The following is a 20514-nucleotide window of genomic DNA, read 5'->3' on the forward strand; positions in this document are numbered from 1 at the left end:
ATCATTTTCCTTATTTAAAAAGAAAAACTGATGGCATATAAAGTCAGAAAATGTCTTTTATCTAAATACTTCTCACCTGTTACAATTCCTTTACTATAATCGTAGGCTTACCAAAATGATAAGAAGTACAAGTAACCAGGAACCATAACAGACTAAGAGGCATATTTTCAAAGCACTTAGCCTCCCAAAGTTCCATAGAAACCTATGGAACTTAGCCTCCCAAAGTGCTTTGAAAATATGCCTCTAAGTCATCAACTTGCATCTCTGCTTCTTTCCAAACCACCGGCTCCTAACCCTCCTCTTATAATACTATTCCCATTTGCTTCCATCTCTGTTATTACCTCCTGCACACCCTCACCCCCACTACCACTTAGAAACATGCATGAACCATGACAGAAAACTACCTCTCGCACTTCTTCATCCTCCTCAGCAGAATTCGTCCTTGTTGTTTCCCTAAATCGTCGAACCTAGATTACAGAAAACATGGGAGATTGGGAGAAGAGAAAAATGTATTTCACTGGTTAAACACACAATGCACTGTTACTATATTCATGATAAAGATGCACAACATTTTGATATGGTTACACTACACTCACACAGTACAGAGTTCAATTAGAAGCTAAACAAAAACAACAACAAAAAAAAACACCTCGTCCTGAACCACCAGGTTAAGCTAGCTGAAATAGGCCAAGCTGAAATGTTCCTGCAGGGAACAGCACTTACTCTTCACAGGAAAAATAATAACTCTGCAATAAAAAGTTCTTTGTTCTACCTGAAGCACTCTACAGAAAAGTCCTCATGGGGGACACCTGAGAAAATTAAAAAGTCATGGGATAGGAGGCAATGTCCTTCTGTGGATCAGGAATTGCTTACTGAACAGAAAACAGAAGGTAGGGTTAAATGGTCACTTTCTCAATGGAGGGTGAATAGTGGAGAGCCGCAGGGATTTGTACTGGGACCGGTGCTAGTTAACATATTTATATATGATCTGGAAAATGGAATGACGAGGGAGGTGATTAAATTTGAAGATGGAAAACTATTCAAAGTTGTCAAAAACACATGCGGATTTTGAAAAACTGCAGGAAAACCTTAGGAAACTGGAAGAAGAAATTTAATGTGGATAAATGCAAAGTGATGCACATTGGGAAGAATAATCCGAATCATAGTTACCTGATGCTAGGGTCCACTGTAGGAGTCAGAACTCAAGAAAAAGATCTAGGTGTCATTGTAGATAATACTCTGAAAATCTTCTGCACAGTGTGCGTCAGCAGCCAAAAAAAACAAACAATGCTAGGAATTATTAGGAAAGGGATGCAAAATAAGAGCAAGAACATTATAATGCCTCTGTATTGCTCCATGGTGCGACCTCACCTTGAGTACTACATTCAATTCTGGTCACCGTATCTCAAAGAAGATATAGAAGAACTATAATAGGTTCAAAAAAGAGCGACCAAAATGATAAAGGGGATGGAACTCCTCCCATATAAGGAAAGACTAAAGAGATTAGGGATCTTCAGCTTGGAAGAGGCAGTTGAGGGGGGATACTGAGGTCTATAAAATCCTGAGTGGTGTAAAACAGGTAGAAGTGAATCAATTATTCGTTCTTTCAAAAAGTACAAAGATCAGGGGACACAATGAAATTACATGGAAATACTTTAAAAACAAATTCACTCAAAGAATAGTTAAGCTCTGGAACTCGCTGCTGGAGGATGTGGTAAGAGCGGTTAGCGTATCTGGGTTAAAAAAGGTTTGGACAAGTTCCTGGAGGAAAAGTTTATAGTCTGTTATCAAGATGAACATGGGGGAAGCCACTGCTACTAACTGGATTTCTGCCAGGTACTTGTGACCTGGATTGACCACTGTTGGAAGGATACTGAGATAGATAGATCATTGGTCTGACCCAATATGCTTATTACTCTTATCCTTCACCTGATGAAATTTTGAGTATGGTGGACAACCTCAATGTACAGTAAAAGTACCTTTTAGTAAAACTGTTTCCCAAGGAGATGTGCTTTCAAACTGCTTTAAAACATTCTCTAGAATACAGTTCACACTATATATGGAGTGGGCAAAAGAAGGTACTTCCATGGGTTAAACTGTTTTTTTTACTCATGGAAAGAGGGACTTTGGTTACTGCCTGCATTGTTGAGTTCATGTTTATTTTAAACTTGCTATGCTGGCAGCCCAAAAATGTTAATCATAATCCTAGACAAGGAGAGTGAAAATTAAGATTTTATTGGGAAGAGGCGCGGAAAAGGAATAGAAGCAGCTGCTACTCATCTGATTATGCCCCCCGCAAAGATTAGTCCTTAGAAAATGGGGGAAAAGAAGTGCCTTTAAACCTTTCCTTAATTTCTTGAAATTAGTTTCTTGCTGGAGAGACCATGGAAGAGCAATCCAAAGAGAAAAGGCCATCTCTCTTTGTATCAAGTCTGGGCACTGATAGCAGTAGTATCACAAGACAATTATGTTCTTGAAAACATAAACAAGGAGTGGAAGAGTAGCCTAATGGTTAATATTGTGGGATAAGAACCAGGGGAACAGAGTTCAATTCCCACTGTGGTTCTGTGGGGGTGAAACACCTACATACTACTACAATACAGACCCTGGCTAGTTAAAACTCTCCTGCAAGAATCTATTGCACTACACACTATAGATTTGGTTTAAAAGTTGGTATACACTCCTCAGCAGCCAGGAGGATGCCTGTGGCCTACCTGAGTGATGCAACTCCTGTACTTTATCATCCCCAAAAAATGGTGTGTACCCGAGATAAGGACAATACCGCAGACATTTGACGTAAAAGATGACGTTTTGGGGGTTTGTGGAGCCAAGATGTCTGGAACAAAGAGCACTGTGTGTTAATTTTTGGGGTTACAATGACCTCCAAGCAGTGGCGTGGGGGGGGGGGGGGCGGTGGGCCGTCGACTCCACTGGTTCACTGCTTTATCTGCCCCGGAACAGGTTACTTCCTGTTCCGGGGCAGAGAGAGCAGGGAACCAGAGGAGCCGACGCAGCTCCTAGCGATGTGCACTCGGGGCGGAGCGGCCCTCCCGCCTGCTTTGGTAAGCGTGTGCTCTTGGGGGGGGGGGGGGGGGGGGTGCGCCGTGCTGCATCCGGGGGGGAGGGGTGCACAGCGGCAAACCGCCCCGGGTGTTACCCACCCTCGCTACGGCACTGCCTCCAAGAACTGATGCAAGAGGTTATCTGGTGACAATTGGATCCAAGTTGTCAGTGCTTCACATTTCGTCAGCTCATAAAATCTCTCAGCACCATGCAGATCATCTTTGCACTACCCTGCATCTCCTCAGAGATGGTCCCCTCACAGCTTGCATCTGCAGCATGTCAGTGCCCCGGGAGGAAGAAACAGGCTCACTAAGCAAGTTGTAACTATTCTTATTTTGTAGTGCTGGGGATATATAGGTGGTCCAACAGTTGTGGGCATAGGTTCTCACTGCTTTTTCTCTAGGCAATCTTGCATTTGCGCATTGCTCTCACATGTTTATTATCATTTTATTTTTACCTGCTGCTAACTAAATAAGCTATCTATATTTATAATACCTGTGTCAGCTGCTTGTCAGTATAACTGGGGCTGTGGACTTGGATCCATAATGGAACTTAAGATTGGTTTTCATAAATCCCAGTATGCTAATTATATTTATACTAGAGTTCATGTTCCTAATTGCACTGTCCTCTCGTGTAAATCCGTTTTAGCCCCACAGTTCCGGCCAAGTCACTTAATCCTCCGTTGCCCTAGGTACAAAACTTAGATTGTGAGCCCACTAGGGACAGAGAAAGTACTTTTATATAATGTATGTAAACCACTTTGGTTGGGGGGGGGGAGGGGAGGATACGAAATCCACCTGGGTGGATGAACAACAAAATCCCACGAACAGAATACACAAAGAAGGAGTGGGAAGAGAACCAATGACTTCAGAGACTGGGGCAACTAAGTTGAACACACCTGAACTTTATTGCAGACTCAACAAAGATCTGTGTTTTGGCCACAGGCCTGCCTCAGGAGTCTTTGATGCTCTGTACTTGGATGTCGAGTCCTGGTGTGGAAAAGGGGGTCCTTAAAGAAGACCTTTGTGTTTTGTGATAAAAGCTCTGAGCGTAGTTTGTATCCACGAGTAAACAGCAACCACTTTGGTTGTACCACATAAAGGTGGTATATCAAATGAATGACCCATATCGGGGACACACAAATAATGCAGGAGGAGTGTGAGACAGTTTGAAAAGCTCAATGGGCCATAATGAGAATTTTAAATTTGATACAGTACCTAACCAGCAGCTAATTCGAGAAATGAGGTGACATGGTCAAATTTTCAAGAATGGAAAATCAATTTGATCACAGTATTTTGAACCCATGTAAGTGGTCAGGAGAATGAGAGGAAGGTCATTAAAGTGAATAACAACAGTCCAATCTATTCATTTGTACAGTAAATACCAAAGTAAGAAAATATGCTCCCCTTGGGAGAGAAAGAGGGCAGTCATTTTCAACAGAAAAAAATTTCCCATAGAAAACAGACACACTCCTGTGGGTAATTTTTCAGGGGGAACGATAAAGTAAAAGTATAAGTGAATTTTCATTATTGTTTCAAATCCTATGGGGATTTGAAATACCCATACACTAGCGTGGAAAGTGAATGATACATACCTGTAGCAGGTGTTCTCCGAGGACAGCAGGCTGATTGTTCTCACGACTGGGTGACGTCCGCGGCAGCCCCCACCAACCGGAAAAGGCTTCGCGGGACGGTCGGCACGCAGGGCACGCCCACCGCGCATGCGCGGCCGTCTTCCCGCCCGTGCGCGACCGCTCCCGCCAGTTGAATGACAAGCAATAAAATATGAAACACAACTCCAAAGGGGAGGAGGGAGGGTAGGTGAGAACAATCAGCCTGCTGTCCTCGGAGAACACCTGCTACAGGTATGTATCATTCACTTTCTCCGAGGACAAGCAGGCTGCTTGTTCTCACGACTGGGGTATCCCTAGCTTTCAGGCTCACTCAAAACAAGAACCCAGGTCAATTGAACCTCGCAACGGAGAGGGTACAACAGAAATTGACCTACGAAGAACAACTAACTGAGAGTGCAGCCTGACCAGAATAAATTCGGGTCCTGGAGGGTGGAGTTGGATTTACACCCCAAACAGATTCTGCAGCACCGACTGGCCGAACCGACTGTCGCGTCGGGTATCCTGCTGGAGGCAGTAATGTGATGTGCATGTGTGGACAGATGACCACGTCGCAGCCTTGCAAATCTCTTCAATAGTGGCTGACTTCAAGTGGGCCACTGACGCTGCCATGGCTCTGACACTATGAGCCGTGACATGACCCTCAAGAGCCAGCCCAGCCTGGGCGTAAGTGAAGGAAATGCAATCTGCTAGCCAATTGGAGATGGTGCGTTTCCCGACAGCGACCCCTAGCCTGTTAGGGTTGAAAGAAACAAACAATTGGGCGGACTGTCTGTGGGGCTGTGTCCGCTCCAAGTAGAAGGCCAATGCTCTCTTGCAGTCCAATGTGTGCAACTGACGTTCAGCAGGGCGGGTATGCGGCCTGGGGAAGAATGTTGGCAAGACAATTGACTGGTTAAGATGGAACTCCGACACCACCTTCGGCAGGAACTTTGGGTGGGTGCGGAGCACTACTCTGTTGTGATGAAATTTGATATACGGAGCATGAGCTACCAGGGCTTGAAGCTCACTGACCCTACGAGCTGAAGTAACTGCCACCAAGAAAATGACCTTCCAGGTCAAGTACTTCAGATGGCAGGAATTCAGTGGCTCAAAAGGAGGTTTCATCAGCTGGGTGAGGACGACGTTGAGATCCCATGACACTGTAGGAGGCTTGATAGGGGGCTTTGACAAAAGCAAGCCTCTCATGAATCGAACGACTAAAGGCTCTCCAGAGATGGCTTTACCTTCCACACGATAATGGTAAGCACTAATCGCACTAAGGTGATTCCTTACTGAGTTGGTCTTGAGGCCAGACTCTGATAAGTGCAGAAGGTATTCAAGCAGGTTCTGTGCAGGGCAAGAACGAGGTTCTAGGGCCTTGCTCTCACACCAAACGACAAACCTCCTCCACTTGAAAAAGTAACTCTTTTTAGTGGAATCCTTCCTAGAGCCAAGCAAGACCCGGGAGACACCCTCAGACAGACCCAACGCAGCGAAGTCTACGCCCTCAACATCCAGGCCGTGAGAGCCAGGGATTGAAGGTTGGGGTGCAGCAACGCTCCGTCGTTCTGTGAAATGAGAGTCGGAAAACACTCCAATCTCCACGGTTCTTCTGAGGACAACTCCAGAAGAAGAGGGAACCAGATCTGACGGGGCCAAAAGGGCGCTATCAGAATCATGGTGCCGCGGTCTTGCTTGAGCTTCAGTAAGGTCTTCCCCACCAAAGGTATGGGAGGATAAGCATACAGGAGGCCGGTCCCCCAATGAAGGAGAAAGGCATCTGACGCTAGCCTGCCGTGTGTCTGAAGTCTGGAACAGAACAGAGGCAGCTTGTGGTTGGTCTGAGAGGCGAAAAGATCCACCGAGGGGGTGCCCCACTCTCGGAAGATCTTGCGTACCACTCTGGAATGGAGCGACCACTCGTGCGGTTGCATGACTCTGCTCAGTCTGTCGGCCAGACTGTTGTTTACGCCTGCCAGGTACGTGGCTTGGAGGAGCATGCCAAACCGGCACGCCCAACGCCACATCCCGACGGCTTCCTGACACAGGGGGCGAGATCCGGTGCCCCCCTGCTTGTTGACGTAATACATTGCAACCTGATTGTCTGTCCGAATTTGGATAATTTGGTAGGACAGCCGATCTCTGAAAGCCTTCAGTGCGTTCCAGATCGCTCGGAGCTCCAGGAGGTTGATCTGCAGATCCTTTTCCTGGAGGGACCACAGGCCCTGGGTGTGAAGCCCATCGACATGAGCTCCCCACCCCAGGCGAGATGCATCCGTCGTCAGCACTTTCGTGGGCTGCGGAATTTGGAATGGACGTCCCAGGGTCAAATTGGTCCGGATGGTCCACCAGAGCAGTGAAGTGCGGCAACTGGTGGAGAGGCGGATGACATCTTCTAGATTCCCGGTGGCTTGGAATCACTGGGAAGCTAGGGTCCATTGAGCAGATCTCATGTGAAGACGAGCCATGGGAGTCACATGAACTGTGGAGGCCATATGACCCAGAAGTCTCAACATCTGCCGAGCTGTGACCTGCTGAGACGCTCTGGTCTGCGAAGCGAGGGACAGGAGGTTGTTGGCCCTCGCTTCGGGAAGGAAGGCCTGAGCCGTCTGGGTATCCAGCAGAGCTCCTATGAATTCCAGAGACTGGGTGGGCTGGAGATGGGACTTTGGGTAATTTATCACAAACCCCAGCAGCTCCAGGAGTTGAATAGTGCACTGCATGGACCGGAGGGCTCCTGCCTCCGAGGTGTTCTTGACCAGCCAATCGTCGAGATATGGGAACACGTGCACTCCCAGCCTGCGTAGGTACGCCGCCACCACCACGAGGCACTTTGTAAACACTCGTGGAGCGGAGGCGAGCCCAAAGGGCAGCACACAGTACTGAAAGTGTCGTGCACCCAGGCGGAATCTGAGATACTGTCTGTGAGCTGGCAGTATCGGGATGTGAGTATATGCATCCTTTAAATCCAGGGAACATAGCCAATCGTTTTTCTGAATCATTGGCAGAAGGGTGCCCAAGGAAAGCATCCTGAACTTTTCTTTGACCAGGAATTTGTTCAGGCCTCTCAGGTCTAGGATGGGACGCATCCCCCCTGTTTTCTTTTCCACAAGGAAGTACCTGGAATAGAATCCCTGCCCTTCCTGCCCGGGTGGTACGGGCTCGACCGCATTGGCGCTGAGAAGGGCGGAGAGTTCCTCTGCAAGTACCTGCTTGTGATGGGAGCTGAAGGATTGAGCTCCCGGAGGACAATTTGGAGGCAGGGAGGTCAAATTCAGGGCGTATCCGCACCGCACTATTTGGAGAACCCACTGGTCGGAGGTTATGAGAGGCCACCTTTGGTGAAAATATTTCAACCTCCCCCCGACCGGCAGATCGTCCGGTACGGACACTTTGAGGGCGGCTATGTTCCCGTGGATCCAGTCAAAAGCCCGTCCCTGGCTTTTGCTGTGGAGGCGCAGGGGGCTGCTTAGGCGCACGCTGTTGACGGGAACGAGCGCGCTGGGGCTGTCCCTGTGCCTGACGAGGCCTTCGGGCCGGCTGGTTGTACCTACGCTTTGCAAAAGAATAGGGTGCAGCCTGCCGGGCCCGGGAAAAACGTCCACCTGTGGAGGTGGATGCTGAAGGCGCCCGGTGGGAGAGCTTGTCGAGAGCGGTTTCCCGCTGATGCAGTTGGTCCACCATCTGCTCGACCTTCTCACCAAAAATGTTATCCTCCCGGCAAGGGACGTCGGCCAGTCTCTGCTGGGTGCGGTTGTCCAGGTCAGAGGCACGCAGCCATGAGAGCCTGCGCATCACTATACCTTGGGCCGCAGCACGAGATGCCACGTCACAGGTGTCATAGATACCCCTGGACAGGAACTTTCTGCACGCCTTCAGCTGCCTGACCACCTCCTGATAAGGCCTGGACTGCTCCGGCGGGAGCTTCTCGACCAGGTCCGCCAGTTGTTGCACATAGGTCCGCATGTGGATGCTCATATAGAGCAGGTATGACTGGATGCGGGTCACGAGCATGGAGGATTGGTAGGCCTTCCTCCCAAACGAGTCCAGAGTGCGAGACTCCCGCCCCGGGGGCGCCGAGGCGGTATCCCTCGAACTCCGTGCCCTCTTGAGAGCAGAATCCACGACCGCCAAGTCATGGGGCAATTGGGGCCGCATTAACTCTGGGTCGGAGTGGATCCTGTATTGGGACTCTGCTTTCTTGGGAATGGTGGGGTTAGTTAACGGTCGCACCCAGTTCCGAAGCAGTGTCTCCTTGAGGAGGACTCTCTAGGTGGCGATGGATAGTCGAGGACCTCGAGCATCTCGGCCCTCGGCTCTTCCACAGAGACCACGGGGAAGGGAATGCTGATAGACATATCCCGCACAAAGGAGGCAAAGGAGAGGCTCTCGGGGGGTGAGAGCTTCTTCTCCGGTGAAGGCGTGGGGTCCGAGGGAAGGCCCGTAGACTCCTCTGAGGAGAAATATCTAGGGTCCTCCTCTTCCCCCCACGAGTCCTCATCCTCGGTATCGGACATAAGCTCATGTAGCTGAGTCCTGAACCGGGCCCGGCTCGACGTCGAGGCACCGAGGTCTCGGTGTCGTCGAGCGGTGGACTCCCGCGCCGGCGGGGACGGAGCTCCCTCCATCGACGTTGACGGGGACTCCACCTGCGTGGCGGTCGAGACCGGCGCCACAAGCGGTGGCGGTGTCGACGGCCCCGGCGCCGGGCTAGAGCTCACCGGCGCCACAGACATCGGCGCCGAGGGCGCAAGCACCCCCGGCGCCGGCACAGCCTGGCGCATCAGCCCTTCCAGGATCCCCGGAAGGATGGCTCTGAGGCACTCGTCCAGGCCCGCTGCCGGGAAAGGCGGTGGGGCCGGTAGGGGTGTCGGTGCCAGAAGCTGATGGGGGCCAGGAGACGGCACCGAGGTGCCGGAACCCTGACGCGTCGGTACCTCCACGACTGACAGGGACCTCTCCTCTCGACGATGACGCTTCGGCGCCGCCTCCTCTCCGATGTCCGGATGCACCGAGGGCGACCGGTGACGACGCTTCTTGTCTTTCTTCCGATGCGCATCACCGGTGCCGGGAGGTATGGAGGAGGAGGAGGACGATCCCCCTCGGTCCCGGGGAGCCGGGTCAGACAGGGTTCGGTCCCGAGGGCCACGGGCTGAGGGAGTGACCGGGGCCGACTGCCCACGCGGCCGCTCACCTCTACCCTCGCCAGCGGACCGGCGGGCCGACGGGACCTGTTCTCCTGGGGTCGATGCCATCGGTGCCGATGTCTCGGGCATCGATACCAGTACCGAAGGGCCGGGCATCGATACCGATGCCGTCGAGGTCGACGTCGAGGGGCCGGCGCAAGTTCCAAAAAGACGGTCCCGCAGAACTTGCCTCGCAACCTGAGTCCGTTTCCGGAGACCGAGACACAGGGAACACGACTTGATATTGTGCTCCGGCCCAAGGCACTGGAGGCACCAAGCGTGGGTGTCGGTCTGCGAGATCGGCCGGCCGCAGCGACCACACTTTTTAAATCCACTCGGGACCCTTGAGGACATCGACGGAAAAATCGCGTCGGCGAAGTCAAAGTCGTCAATGGTGGCTGAAATCACACCACGAAAAGGAAAACGACCGTGCGGCCACTAGGCCGCAACGCGGCGTCCCCGCTGGAAGCGAGGGAAAAAGGGAACGCGTGCTCCACACGCGCAGGGTTTCTTTTTTTTTTTTTTTTAAAGAAACCGGACGGTAACTAATCAAAGTGAAAACAAAGAAAAAGCACGATCAGCGTAAACGCGATCGAAATCCGGCGGCTGAAACAGAGAGAGCGGCGAGGCACGACTCTCTCCAGACGCGGAAAAAAAGGAACTGGCGGGAGCGGTCGCGCACGGGCGGGAAGACGGCCGCGCATGCGCGGTGGGCGTGCCCTGCGTGCCGACCGTCCCGCGAAGCCTTTTCCGGTTGGTGGGGGCTGCCGCGGACGTCACCCAGTCGTGAGAACAAGCAGCCTGCTTGTCCTCGGAGAACCAGAGTACCAAGTTCAGCAAAGGATTTTACCGCAGACCTGCCTGGTCATGCATAATCACATCTACAGCAAAGGTCTCTATCCCAATAGTTTTAAATCCCATTTCATTATAGAACAATATGGCTTAATCCACTCCAGTGGAGTTTAGCTTCAAACTGTTGCTTGACACTTCCTGAGATATGAAAATACTGTGTCCCAATGATCTGCAGAATTCACTAAACTGAGTCCTCTTTTGAAAATCAGGAAAATACTTTCTATATTTTCAGAAATCCATAGTGAAATGGAAGATCTGGGAAGTTTTAAATCTGACGTATTATTTCTAATTGCCAGATAAATACGTCCGTTTTAACTTTTTAAAATTTTTTTATTTTATTTATTTTATTTTTGTTACATTTGTACCCTGCGCTTTCCCACTCATGGCAGGCTCAATGCGGCTTACATGTGGCAATGGAGGGTTAAGTGACTTGCCCAGAGTCACAAGGAGCTGCCTGTGCCTGAAGTGGGAATCAAACTCAGTTCCTCAGGACCAAAGTCCACCACCCTAACCACTAGGTCACTCCTCCACTGTTGCTACTATTTGAGATTCTACATGGAATGTTGCTATTCCACTAGCAACATTCCATGTAGAAGTCGGCCCTTGTAGATCACCAATGTGGCCGCGCAGGCTTCTGCTTCTGCGAGTCTGATACATGCAGGACGTCAGACTCACAGAAACAGAAGCCTGCGCAGCCTTCTACATGGAATGTTGCTAGTGGAATAGCAACATTCCATGTAGAATCTCCAATAGTATCTATTTTATTTTTGTTACATTTGTACCCTGCGCTTTCCCACTCATGGCAGGCTCAATGCGGCTTATATGGGGCAATGGAGGGTTAAGTGACTTGCCCAGAGTCACAAGGAGCTGCCTGTGCCTGAAGTGGGAATCAAACTCAGTTCTTCAGTTCCCCAGGACCAAAGTCCACCACCCTAACCACTAGGCCACTCCTGCTTCCTCTCCAGTAAACTTTTTCTGTAGGTTTTAATTTCTCAACTCTATTCTGCTTCTGCCAAATTGGGCATCCCTTCAACATCTGGCGTCTGGAGTACAGCACTTATAAAGCAAATAGGTATAAAGTGGGATCCAACACCTCACTTGTTTTTTAGTACAGCACAGCTTTTCAGAGTACTTGGCAACGGGACAGAAAAAATTCAGCATTCTATTTACTATGTTTCAAACAAAATACTCCCAGGAGAATTCTGCGCTACTCTGCATTACAGAATTTGTACAGAATTTTCCTACTGTGCACAACTCTGCACAAGTCCCTCCCTCCTCTCAGCACATTCACAGAATTTAGCCACTATTTTCCTATCCACTGCAGTATTATCACCTCTCCTGCGAGATCCCAGCCAACGGGATAAACTATTTTAAATGTTTTACCTTATCCTGGAGCTTAATCTGTTAACAGCAGAAGAGGAAAGCGGCTGATGTCAGGCCACATCCGTCTCCTACTCTTCCAGCGCTCGAGGCCGATTGAAGTACCTGAGCCCCAGGGCTCTACGGTGTCCCAAGCAGTTCAAATATTTTAATCAGATTGAGCTCAGGAAGAGAAGTATGTGGCCCGACATGCAACCATTTTCCTCCTTCTCCTCTGTTAACAGATTAAGCTCCAGGATAAAGGTAAAACATTTGAAACAGTTTATGGTGGGGGAAAGGGGGTGTGCGGTGGGGGTTAGAGAAATAGGGACTAAGTTCTGGGGATGTGTTGGAGGACAGGAGGAGAGCTAGAGAAGTATGTGGGGAAGGAGGAAGAACAGGATGAGTGTGTGCTAGGAGGAGGGGGTGGGGGGTGGTAAATGCAGGATGAGCGTGCATCAGGAAGGTGGCTTCAGCTATGTGTGTGGGGGGAGGTGGAGGTGGTGAATATATACCTTGGGAGAAAAGAATGGAAAGAACAGGAGGAGGGTAGTGCCTTGGGGAAATGGAGAAGCATGTGCTTTAGGAGAAACTACACCGGGGGGGGGGGGGGGGAGGAGGAAATACCCACCCAGATAAGTGTAGGTGCAGGTGGGGGAAGAGAAAACTGGAGCAGGATTCAAGAGAACTATGGAGTGAGTTTGAGAGAGAGCTATGGTGGAGTGAGTGCCTTAGGGGTGCTGTGGTTGTGTGTTTTCCTGATAGGGTATGGGAGAGTGCTATGGATGTGTGTGTGCAGAGAGGGGAGAATTTTTTAAAAGAGCTATAGGGGGGTGTGTAGCTGAGGGAGAGAGAGAGAGAGAGAGAACACTATGGGGGGGGGGGGGGCTCTGAGCTGGAGGAGTGTGCGAAACAGCTATGGCTAAGTATGGGGTGGGGTGGGGTGTAGGAGCTCTGGGGAGGGGAATATGCTGAGAGGAGTCTGAGAATGAAAGAAACAGAGAAAGAATTGGGGGAGGGTCTTGCTGGGAAGGCGCGAAGGAGAAAGAAAGCTTAAGGAAAACTGAGGGTTGAACCTACAGGGTGAGAGAATACAAGCCTATGGTGGATTTCTAGCTAAGACTACTGGGGGGGGGGGGGGGGGGAGAAGAAAGAAAGTTTGGGGAGGGGGGGGGGGGGTGACAGACATGGTGCAGGGAAGACTAAGCTTTTATGATGGGGGAATTCCACCAGCAAAAAAATAAATAAAGGCAGAATTTTAAAAAACCTGTGCTGAATTTCCAATTCTTTTGCACAGAATTCTCCCAGGAGTAAAGCAAGATTAAGTGAAATGCTGTCAACATTTCTTAAAGATCATAAAATTCAGTTTAGAATTTCAGTGTGAGGAATTCACACAAGATGATTTATTCCACACTCTTCCCAACTAATGGTGTGGACACTGCCAGATACAAACATTTTGCCCACTCCCTTTCTAGGGTATCCCATAGTGCACAACAGAGATATTCCAAATGTGAACTGTTTCTGGGGATAGCAAGTACGATATGTACAAGATTCAAAGTATCAAATCTCTCTAATGACCAGTTCCGCATTGAACCCATGGTAATACCAAGCTCACCTCTTCGTCTATTTTCTCTTCCTCTGCGTCAATGTGACGCTCTTTGAGAAACCTCTGAGTCTTTTCCAGCTGGAACTTCACCAGCTCCTCTATGGCATCTTTCTCCTCTTTATCCACAAACTCTTGCACTGCTTCCCCCATGCCCCTTTCAGTGAGCAGGGACAGCTGGACATTCTGTGAGAGGAAAAGATCAGAAAAAAAAAAAAAAAGAGAGAGATCATACACATACTGGGAGGGGAAATAAAATACTTTCTTCAGTAACACAACCAGTCAGCCTGTCTGCCTTTTAGTATGAAAAAAGAGAAGAAACCTTTTATACTTAGAAAAGCTAAACTGCCAACTAAAAATCACTGTGCTCTTAGAAGCAGGCAGAGACAACCTCACAAGGATTTTAAATGCCAAAACTCTAGTACAGGAGGAAAGGCATATTAGGTACAGAAGTTATAACAAGCACTGCATTAATAATAAGGCTCCATGACAGAAGATCCATGACAGAAGATCTCTTTTCTAACTCTTAATGGTTTTCTTTGCCATAAAACCAATCTGCTTCATAGCTTTGTCACAAACAATCTCTAGTGTACTTCACAGATGGATACTGAAAGTGAAAATAGCATCTACAATACTTATGTAGTTGAATGGGTACATGGCCCCTCTATTGTAATGCTGTGTTACAATAACTCCAATAAAGAGAAATGACAACCACAGAAATAACTCAAAAGAACATATTTATCTGGAAAAAAAATGAATTGTCAGGCAATTCTCACTGCTGTAACAAGGAAATCTTGGCCTTAAATTCCAGTTTTGCCACTGTATTTGGTTCTCATTCTTAGCTCATACATCTAACTTACTTGTAGGACAATGATCAGAAGCAAACACGTGCACTAGATGCTGTTAGCAACTTGAAAAAGAGAACTGTCTGCATTTGTAACCTTTTTTCAAACAGCAAACTAAGGAAATTGTCAAATCCATGAACATGATAGCTACACTGTGGCCTGTAGCCCGCTCTAAACTCTCTCGTCACAGCTGTATGACTGACAATGGAAAACTGACAGCCTGAAAGAGAAACCCTACCTAAATAACAGGGAGTCAAAAACTCTTTTCTCATGGTCACTGTGTCCAGCTCCGATTGACTGCGGAGTCTCCTAGATAGGATATATTGGACTACTATCAAGTTTTTTTTGCTGCCTGTTCTGTCTCAGTCTTTATAAAACACAATTTGCACCATTGTGCATCAGGGAAAACTGTGGAATAAAGTCAAGTTTACTAAGCCACTTGGGTAGACCGCTGGTGGTTCTGGCAATTAACCCCTAATTACCTCCACTCTACCACAAGTCTCATAACATATTCCATTATAGCCAATATTAGATCATGGTTTTTCTACTGCATGATACTACTATGGATAACGGGGTTACAACCTACCTATCCATTTACTACCCAACCATCCTTCTATTATGTTATACTTAATTTCCTTCTTTACATAACAAAATTCTGTTACCTATTACTATGTAAGCCGCATTGAGCCTGCTTTTAGTGGGAAAGTGCAGGATACAAATATAATAAATAAATGCATAAATAATTCTACACTGGCTCCCAATCAAGGCCAGACTATTTTTCAAAACCAGCACAATCATCTTCAAAAAACTGTTTGGCATGTCACTGAACTAAATGCAAGACATGATAAAAATAATCACAAGAAATGCAAACCCAGAAACCAGAGGTTACTTACTACGTCACCTGCCCAACTGCAAAAACGTACTATATAAGTCCACTTACACAGCGGGAATTAGCTACCTGGGCTCAAAACGATGAAATAATTCCCATAGTCATAAGAAGAATCACGAACTACCTCCAGTTCAAAAAAGACCTACTGTCACGAAACGCCTAGTCACTCGCCTGGGGTTATCCCGTGGCTACTTAGAGGGTCTATTCCCAGGACAGCTCAGGTCCGCCTCCACCTGCTGCTTGTGCTCTAGACAAGCACCCTCCTCCCACCACTGGGTCATAAATGCCTCTAGGTGAGTCTCCTACTCTCAAATTATCCCCAGTGATTTCTAGGTTCCTGGAGCCAAACTCTCAGTGGTCCCACAGTTCCCAGAAAGAACTCATAAACCCAACACACAAACCATCTGGATTCTTTGTCAGTCCTGACAGAGCAATAAACTAAATATTGTTTATTGTCTTTTAAAAATCAAACAGTGGAACCAAATAGTGCAAATAGCAAACAAAATAACAGGTAACTGAAATATGGATAAATTATAACACTAACTAAACATCTGTATACTGTCTAAACAGTACCTGGGAAGATCAGAACATATAATTCACAGAGTTTCAGCAAAGAGATCTGTCTCTCTTTTCTCCCGGGATAAGACTGAAGCAACAACCAGTACCAACTGCTGAGTAATTTCAAACTCCAGGCCAATCACAGCCCAGTCAACAAGTTTTAAAAGTACACTGCTCACAGTACTGTAGATTCACTTCTTCAGTAAGTGAAACTAAAAGAGGGCATGCACTTTTCTATAACAGCTTTAACATAAAACATGAACCACCTGCTGGCCAAACTAGAGAAATGCAATTTTACAGGTTTAAAACATGTTTTGTCAGCCCTACCTCTTCACGAAATGAATTTCATGAGTATAACATATATGCACTAGTTATTCTGGAATAACAATACACAACACAACCTCTAACTGTAACACATCTTTTCATTTAAGAAATGAACTAAGACATATCTTCTCCAGAAACCCACTGACTATTCCATATGCACCAATAATTATCTTGCCAAACACTGTAAAACACAGAATCATACAACCTTGTAAATGTAATTGAATCAATGTACTCTCTAACAACTGTTAAATGTAAGCCACATCGAACCGAAATTCGTTTTTGGATAATTGCGGGATACAAGCATGAATAAATAAATAAATACATTAGCGCCATACTAGAACCTGCCCTATGACCAGAGCCTGTGAACATGTGAAACAACATGCTTGTGGGCTCTGACTACAAGTAGCATGCAAATGCATGCTAAACAGGGCATTTACTATTCCTCCCCAATACTCAGCGGAGCTGGCGTTAGAGTTTGCGGAGCATTGGGGAGCTCTGTTCAGAATGCAATTTCATACTTGAGGCCCCACACACCTCCCCTCCGCATGTAAGGGGCAGGAGGTCTGGTGAACTGCCAGCCCCCCCAACTCTCCCCCAAATAGTTTCCCTGGTGGCTCTCTCACCCCCCCCCCCAAAGACATGGGGGGCTGGAGGAGCCCCCACCCTCCAACACATCTAATTGTTATATATTTATTATTACCCTTCATTTCTTTTTATTCTTTCCAAACCAAAAGAATGGTTGGAAACTGCTCCATTCAAACCGCCTCTCCTATCCAGGTCAGAAACACACATAACATAGATACAGACACACATATGCACACATGGAGGGGATGGAAAGAATTCCATGAGCCATGCTCCACATGCTTGCACCATTTGATAAAAGGTAGCTATGTTAAATGATCTGACCACATCTTCTGGCAACATATTCCACAGCTTAATTGTACTCTGTTTTAAATGTGCTGCTACCTATTAGTTGCACTGACTGTACCCCCCCTTAGTTCTACTGGAAAAGTGCCTTTTCCTATTTTTCTACTCCACTTCACACATGATTTTATAAATCTCTACCATAACCCTTTATCAGCACATCTCTTCTCAAAGCTGAATGGCTTTGACCTGTTTAGTCTTTCTTTATACAGAAGTAATATTAACCTCTATCATTTTAAGTCACCTTTTTCGGTACCGTTTCTAGTCCCACTATATCCTTTTTGGGATGGGATGACGAGAACTGCACATAACACTTTTAGTTTATTTTTTGATCACTGCTACACCCTGGTTTAAGATTGTTTTTTCCTAGTCAGAGAATCCTAATATGCAGCATAATGAAAAGGAACCCTAAATTTTCTTGTAACCCCAACTTTTAAAATCAAGGTAAAGAGAACTTACAACTTCCTCCAACCTGTTCCTTAATTCTAGCTAATGAGGTTTAACTTGTATTTTTACCCTGGATTTAGATTCAAAGTTAAGGGCCCCTTTTACCAAGCCACAGGAAAAGGGGACCTGTGCTGGCGTCAGAGTGTGTTTTTGATGCGCACCAAGGCCCCCCCCCCCCCCCTTTTACCACAGCTGGTAAAAGGAGTCTTGTTTCTGCAGGAAATGGCTGTGTGGCAAGTAAAGTACTTGCCGCGTGGCCATTTCGTTGGGGGGGGGGGGGGGGGCAGGGGAGACCTTACTGCCACCTATTGAGGTGGCAGTTAGGGCTCCCGCGCTAACTGGGCAGCGCAAGGCACTGCCCGATTACCGCTGGGTACACCCCGGTGCTACAAAAATAAATTAATTTTTGTAGCATCAGATATGACGGTGCGCTGGGAGTGGGAAGTACTGCCGGGCTGCTGTGGTAGCCCGGCGGCACTTCCTATTTAGTGAGCAGGAAGCTCGCATTGGACTTACTGCCGCTTTGTAAGAGGGACCTTCAGAGAAAACTAGTTTACAGTGCAAGTGTAAGGTTCTTCCTCCCCCCACCAAGTCAGAAATGGTATCACCACAGAGCATGACTGTGCTGCAAGCTAATGAAGTTGGTGTCATGCATAAGCCACATATGGGATTTGTCTTACTAGTATCATCTGCTACTTAGATAGAATACTCCCTGCTAGACCGTTATCACAAAAAGCAAAGAATGTTAAGCTCATGCAGACAGATACCTGGCAGAACAAGATTAAATATAAACACACCCGAGTGCTTTTGGGATATTTTGGTCCTTGTACTACTACTGCTTATCATTTCTTTATTGCCAAAATGCTACATAGTAAAACAAAGTGCCAGAATATGTTGGAATTAAAACTGGATAATGAATACTGGACGAAAATATCCCAAGGAAGATGAGGCCATTTGATCATCTCATTATCTTAGAAGCAACCAAGAGTAATGACACTAATTCTTTTACAGGCTGTTTTTAAATATTAGAGATATAACACAACCAGTGACTTTTACAGTTACCATAGTGGGGAATCACATCACTAAAATTCAGCAGCACTTTTTCTTTACTCTGCAGTGCTAGGCTGACTACCTTACTTAGGTGCAACTTGTGTATAACAGAATTTCAATTCAAATTCCATCCAGCAGTGTCTTAATTGCAGGGGCCATTTCTCAGGCAATTATATTGGAGCTTCTAAATTCTTTTCGTTTTGAGAACCAGCTCGTTACAAAATGTGCCAATTACTTTACATGTCTGCAGACTTTCTGGAAAAGTGTGGGTGGGTGGGTGGGGGGGGGGGGGATGGTTTCTACTTTTTTTTTTTTTTTAATTTGAAAATTTTTTTTTATTAGACACAGCTTAAAGAACACAATATAAGGCTATGCCGCCTTTAACATTCTGAGTAACATAAAACAGTTGAGTTACATCTCAGTGTATCATCAGTTTTAATAATTTTTTTTTTCCCCTTCCTCCCCCCCTCCCCCCCCCTCCTTTTCCCACCCTCCCCTATTCATTTCTGTCCACTTTTTGGTTATATCCCCTGTTTCTTACATTGTATTAGACCATAATTTCTCCAATTGAGTCCACTCTTTAGCATCAGGTTTGTATTTACCCAGTCTCTTATCAGTCAACTGTTCCAGGCCTGCAATATTCTTGATTCTCATCTTCCATGATGCAATAGTGGGGCCAATGCTCTGTTTCCAGTGAGCCGCAACTTCCAACTTTGCGGCTGCCAACCCCAATCTTTTAAGCCTCCTTTGCCATTTCTGACCCCTTTTGTTTCCCCAACCTAATAAGCACCATTTTGGCTCTCTTGGAAATTGTGTGTCCAGAATGTGTGTCAAGTGCATAGTAACATCCACCCAATAAGTTTGTATATACAAGCATTCCCACCATACATGTATAAAACTACCTATCCCGTCCTTACATCGCCAACATTGGTCGGATGCACTGGGATATATTCGTTTTAACCTGTCCGGCGTGTAATACCATCTACTTAAAACTTTGTAAGCATTTTCTTTAATTAATACACAGATAGATGCTTTTTTCACCTCCATGCACACCCTTTCCCACTCCTTCACATTCAGTTCAATATTTAGATCTCGCTCCCACACTGTCATATATGGTAATTTCTTCATTTTGTCTCCCCTTATATATCTATATAGCCTGGATATTCCCTTCTTTCCTCCCTCCAGGGTTTCCCATATGTTTTCCAATACCTCTCTTTCACGTGGATCGGACTGCAACCACCCTTGTCCCTTCATAAAATGCCTAACTTGTAAATAGGCGTAATGATCAGAATCTGGCAGTTCGTATTTCCTTTGAAGGGTTACGAACTCTCTTAGCACCCCTTCCGACATAAGGTCCCTGAATCTTTTCAGTCCCTTTCGATTCCACTCCCGAAATACCCCTCCCTCTCGCCCTGCGGGAAACTCAGCTTCTTGCCTAATATATGCTAAGGTAGAAGTTTTTACCCCCTTCTTAAACTTGTTCTTTAGTACATCCCAGATATGTTGCAAGTGGTATATGAATGGATTATTATGTCCCTGTTGTAAATTATTCATCTTTACAGATCCCCACACTCCTCTTTCCAGGTTACACCAAGATGTTAAGTCTTGTTCCAGAGTCGCCACAGGTGATCTATGCCCTTTGCTCCATTCCGCCACCTGTTTCAACTGCGCTGCTTGATAGTACCACAATACATTGGGTAGTCCCCTTCCTCCCTCCTCCACCTTCCCCCACATAATTCTTTTCGATATTCTAGCCCGCTTGCCCCCCCACGCAAACCGAGACAAATCAGCTTGTAGTTTAT

At 47.0% G+C, this 20514-nt stretch overlaps 1 protein-coding gene across 5 annotated transcripts in view; it reads right to left on the reverse strand.

The window, feature by feature from the left end:
- Positions 1-20514, reverse strand: part of MRE11 (MRE11 homolog, double strand break repair nuclease) — a 165028-nt gene that overhangs the window by 75081 nt on the left and 69433 nt on the right. For all 5 annotated transcript variants that reach the window (XM_030200202.1, XM_030200203.1, XM_030200200.1 and 2 more), the window contains exons 13-14: positions 13688-13861; positions 405-467 (exon numbers count right to left, since the gene is read on the reverse strand). In XM_030200202.1, the coding sequence (XP_030056062.1) occupies positions 405-467; positions 13688-13861 (237 nt within the window). The remainder of the gene's footprint in view (positions 1-404; positions 468-13687; positions 13862-20514) is intronic.

The sequence above is a fragment of the Microcaecilia unicolor genome, chromosome 4 (assembly GCF_901765095.1).
Source record: "Microcaecilia unicolor chromosome 4, aMicUni1.1, whole genome shotgun sequence".
Lineage (NCBI taxonomy): Eukaryota > Metazoa > Chordata > Amphibia > Gymnophiona > Siphonopidae > Microcaecilia > Microcaecilia unicolor.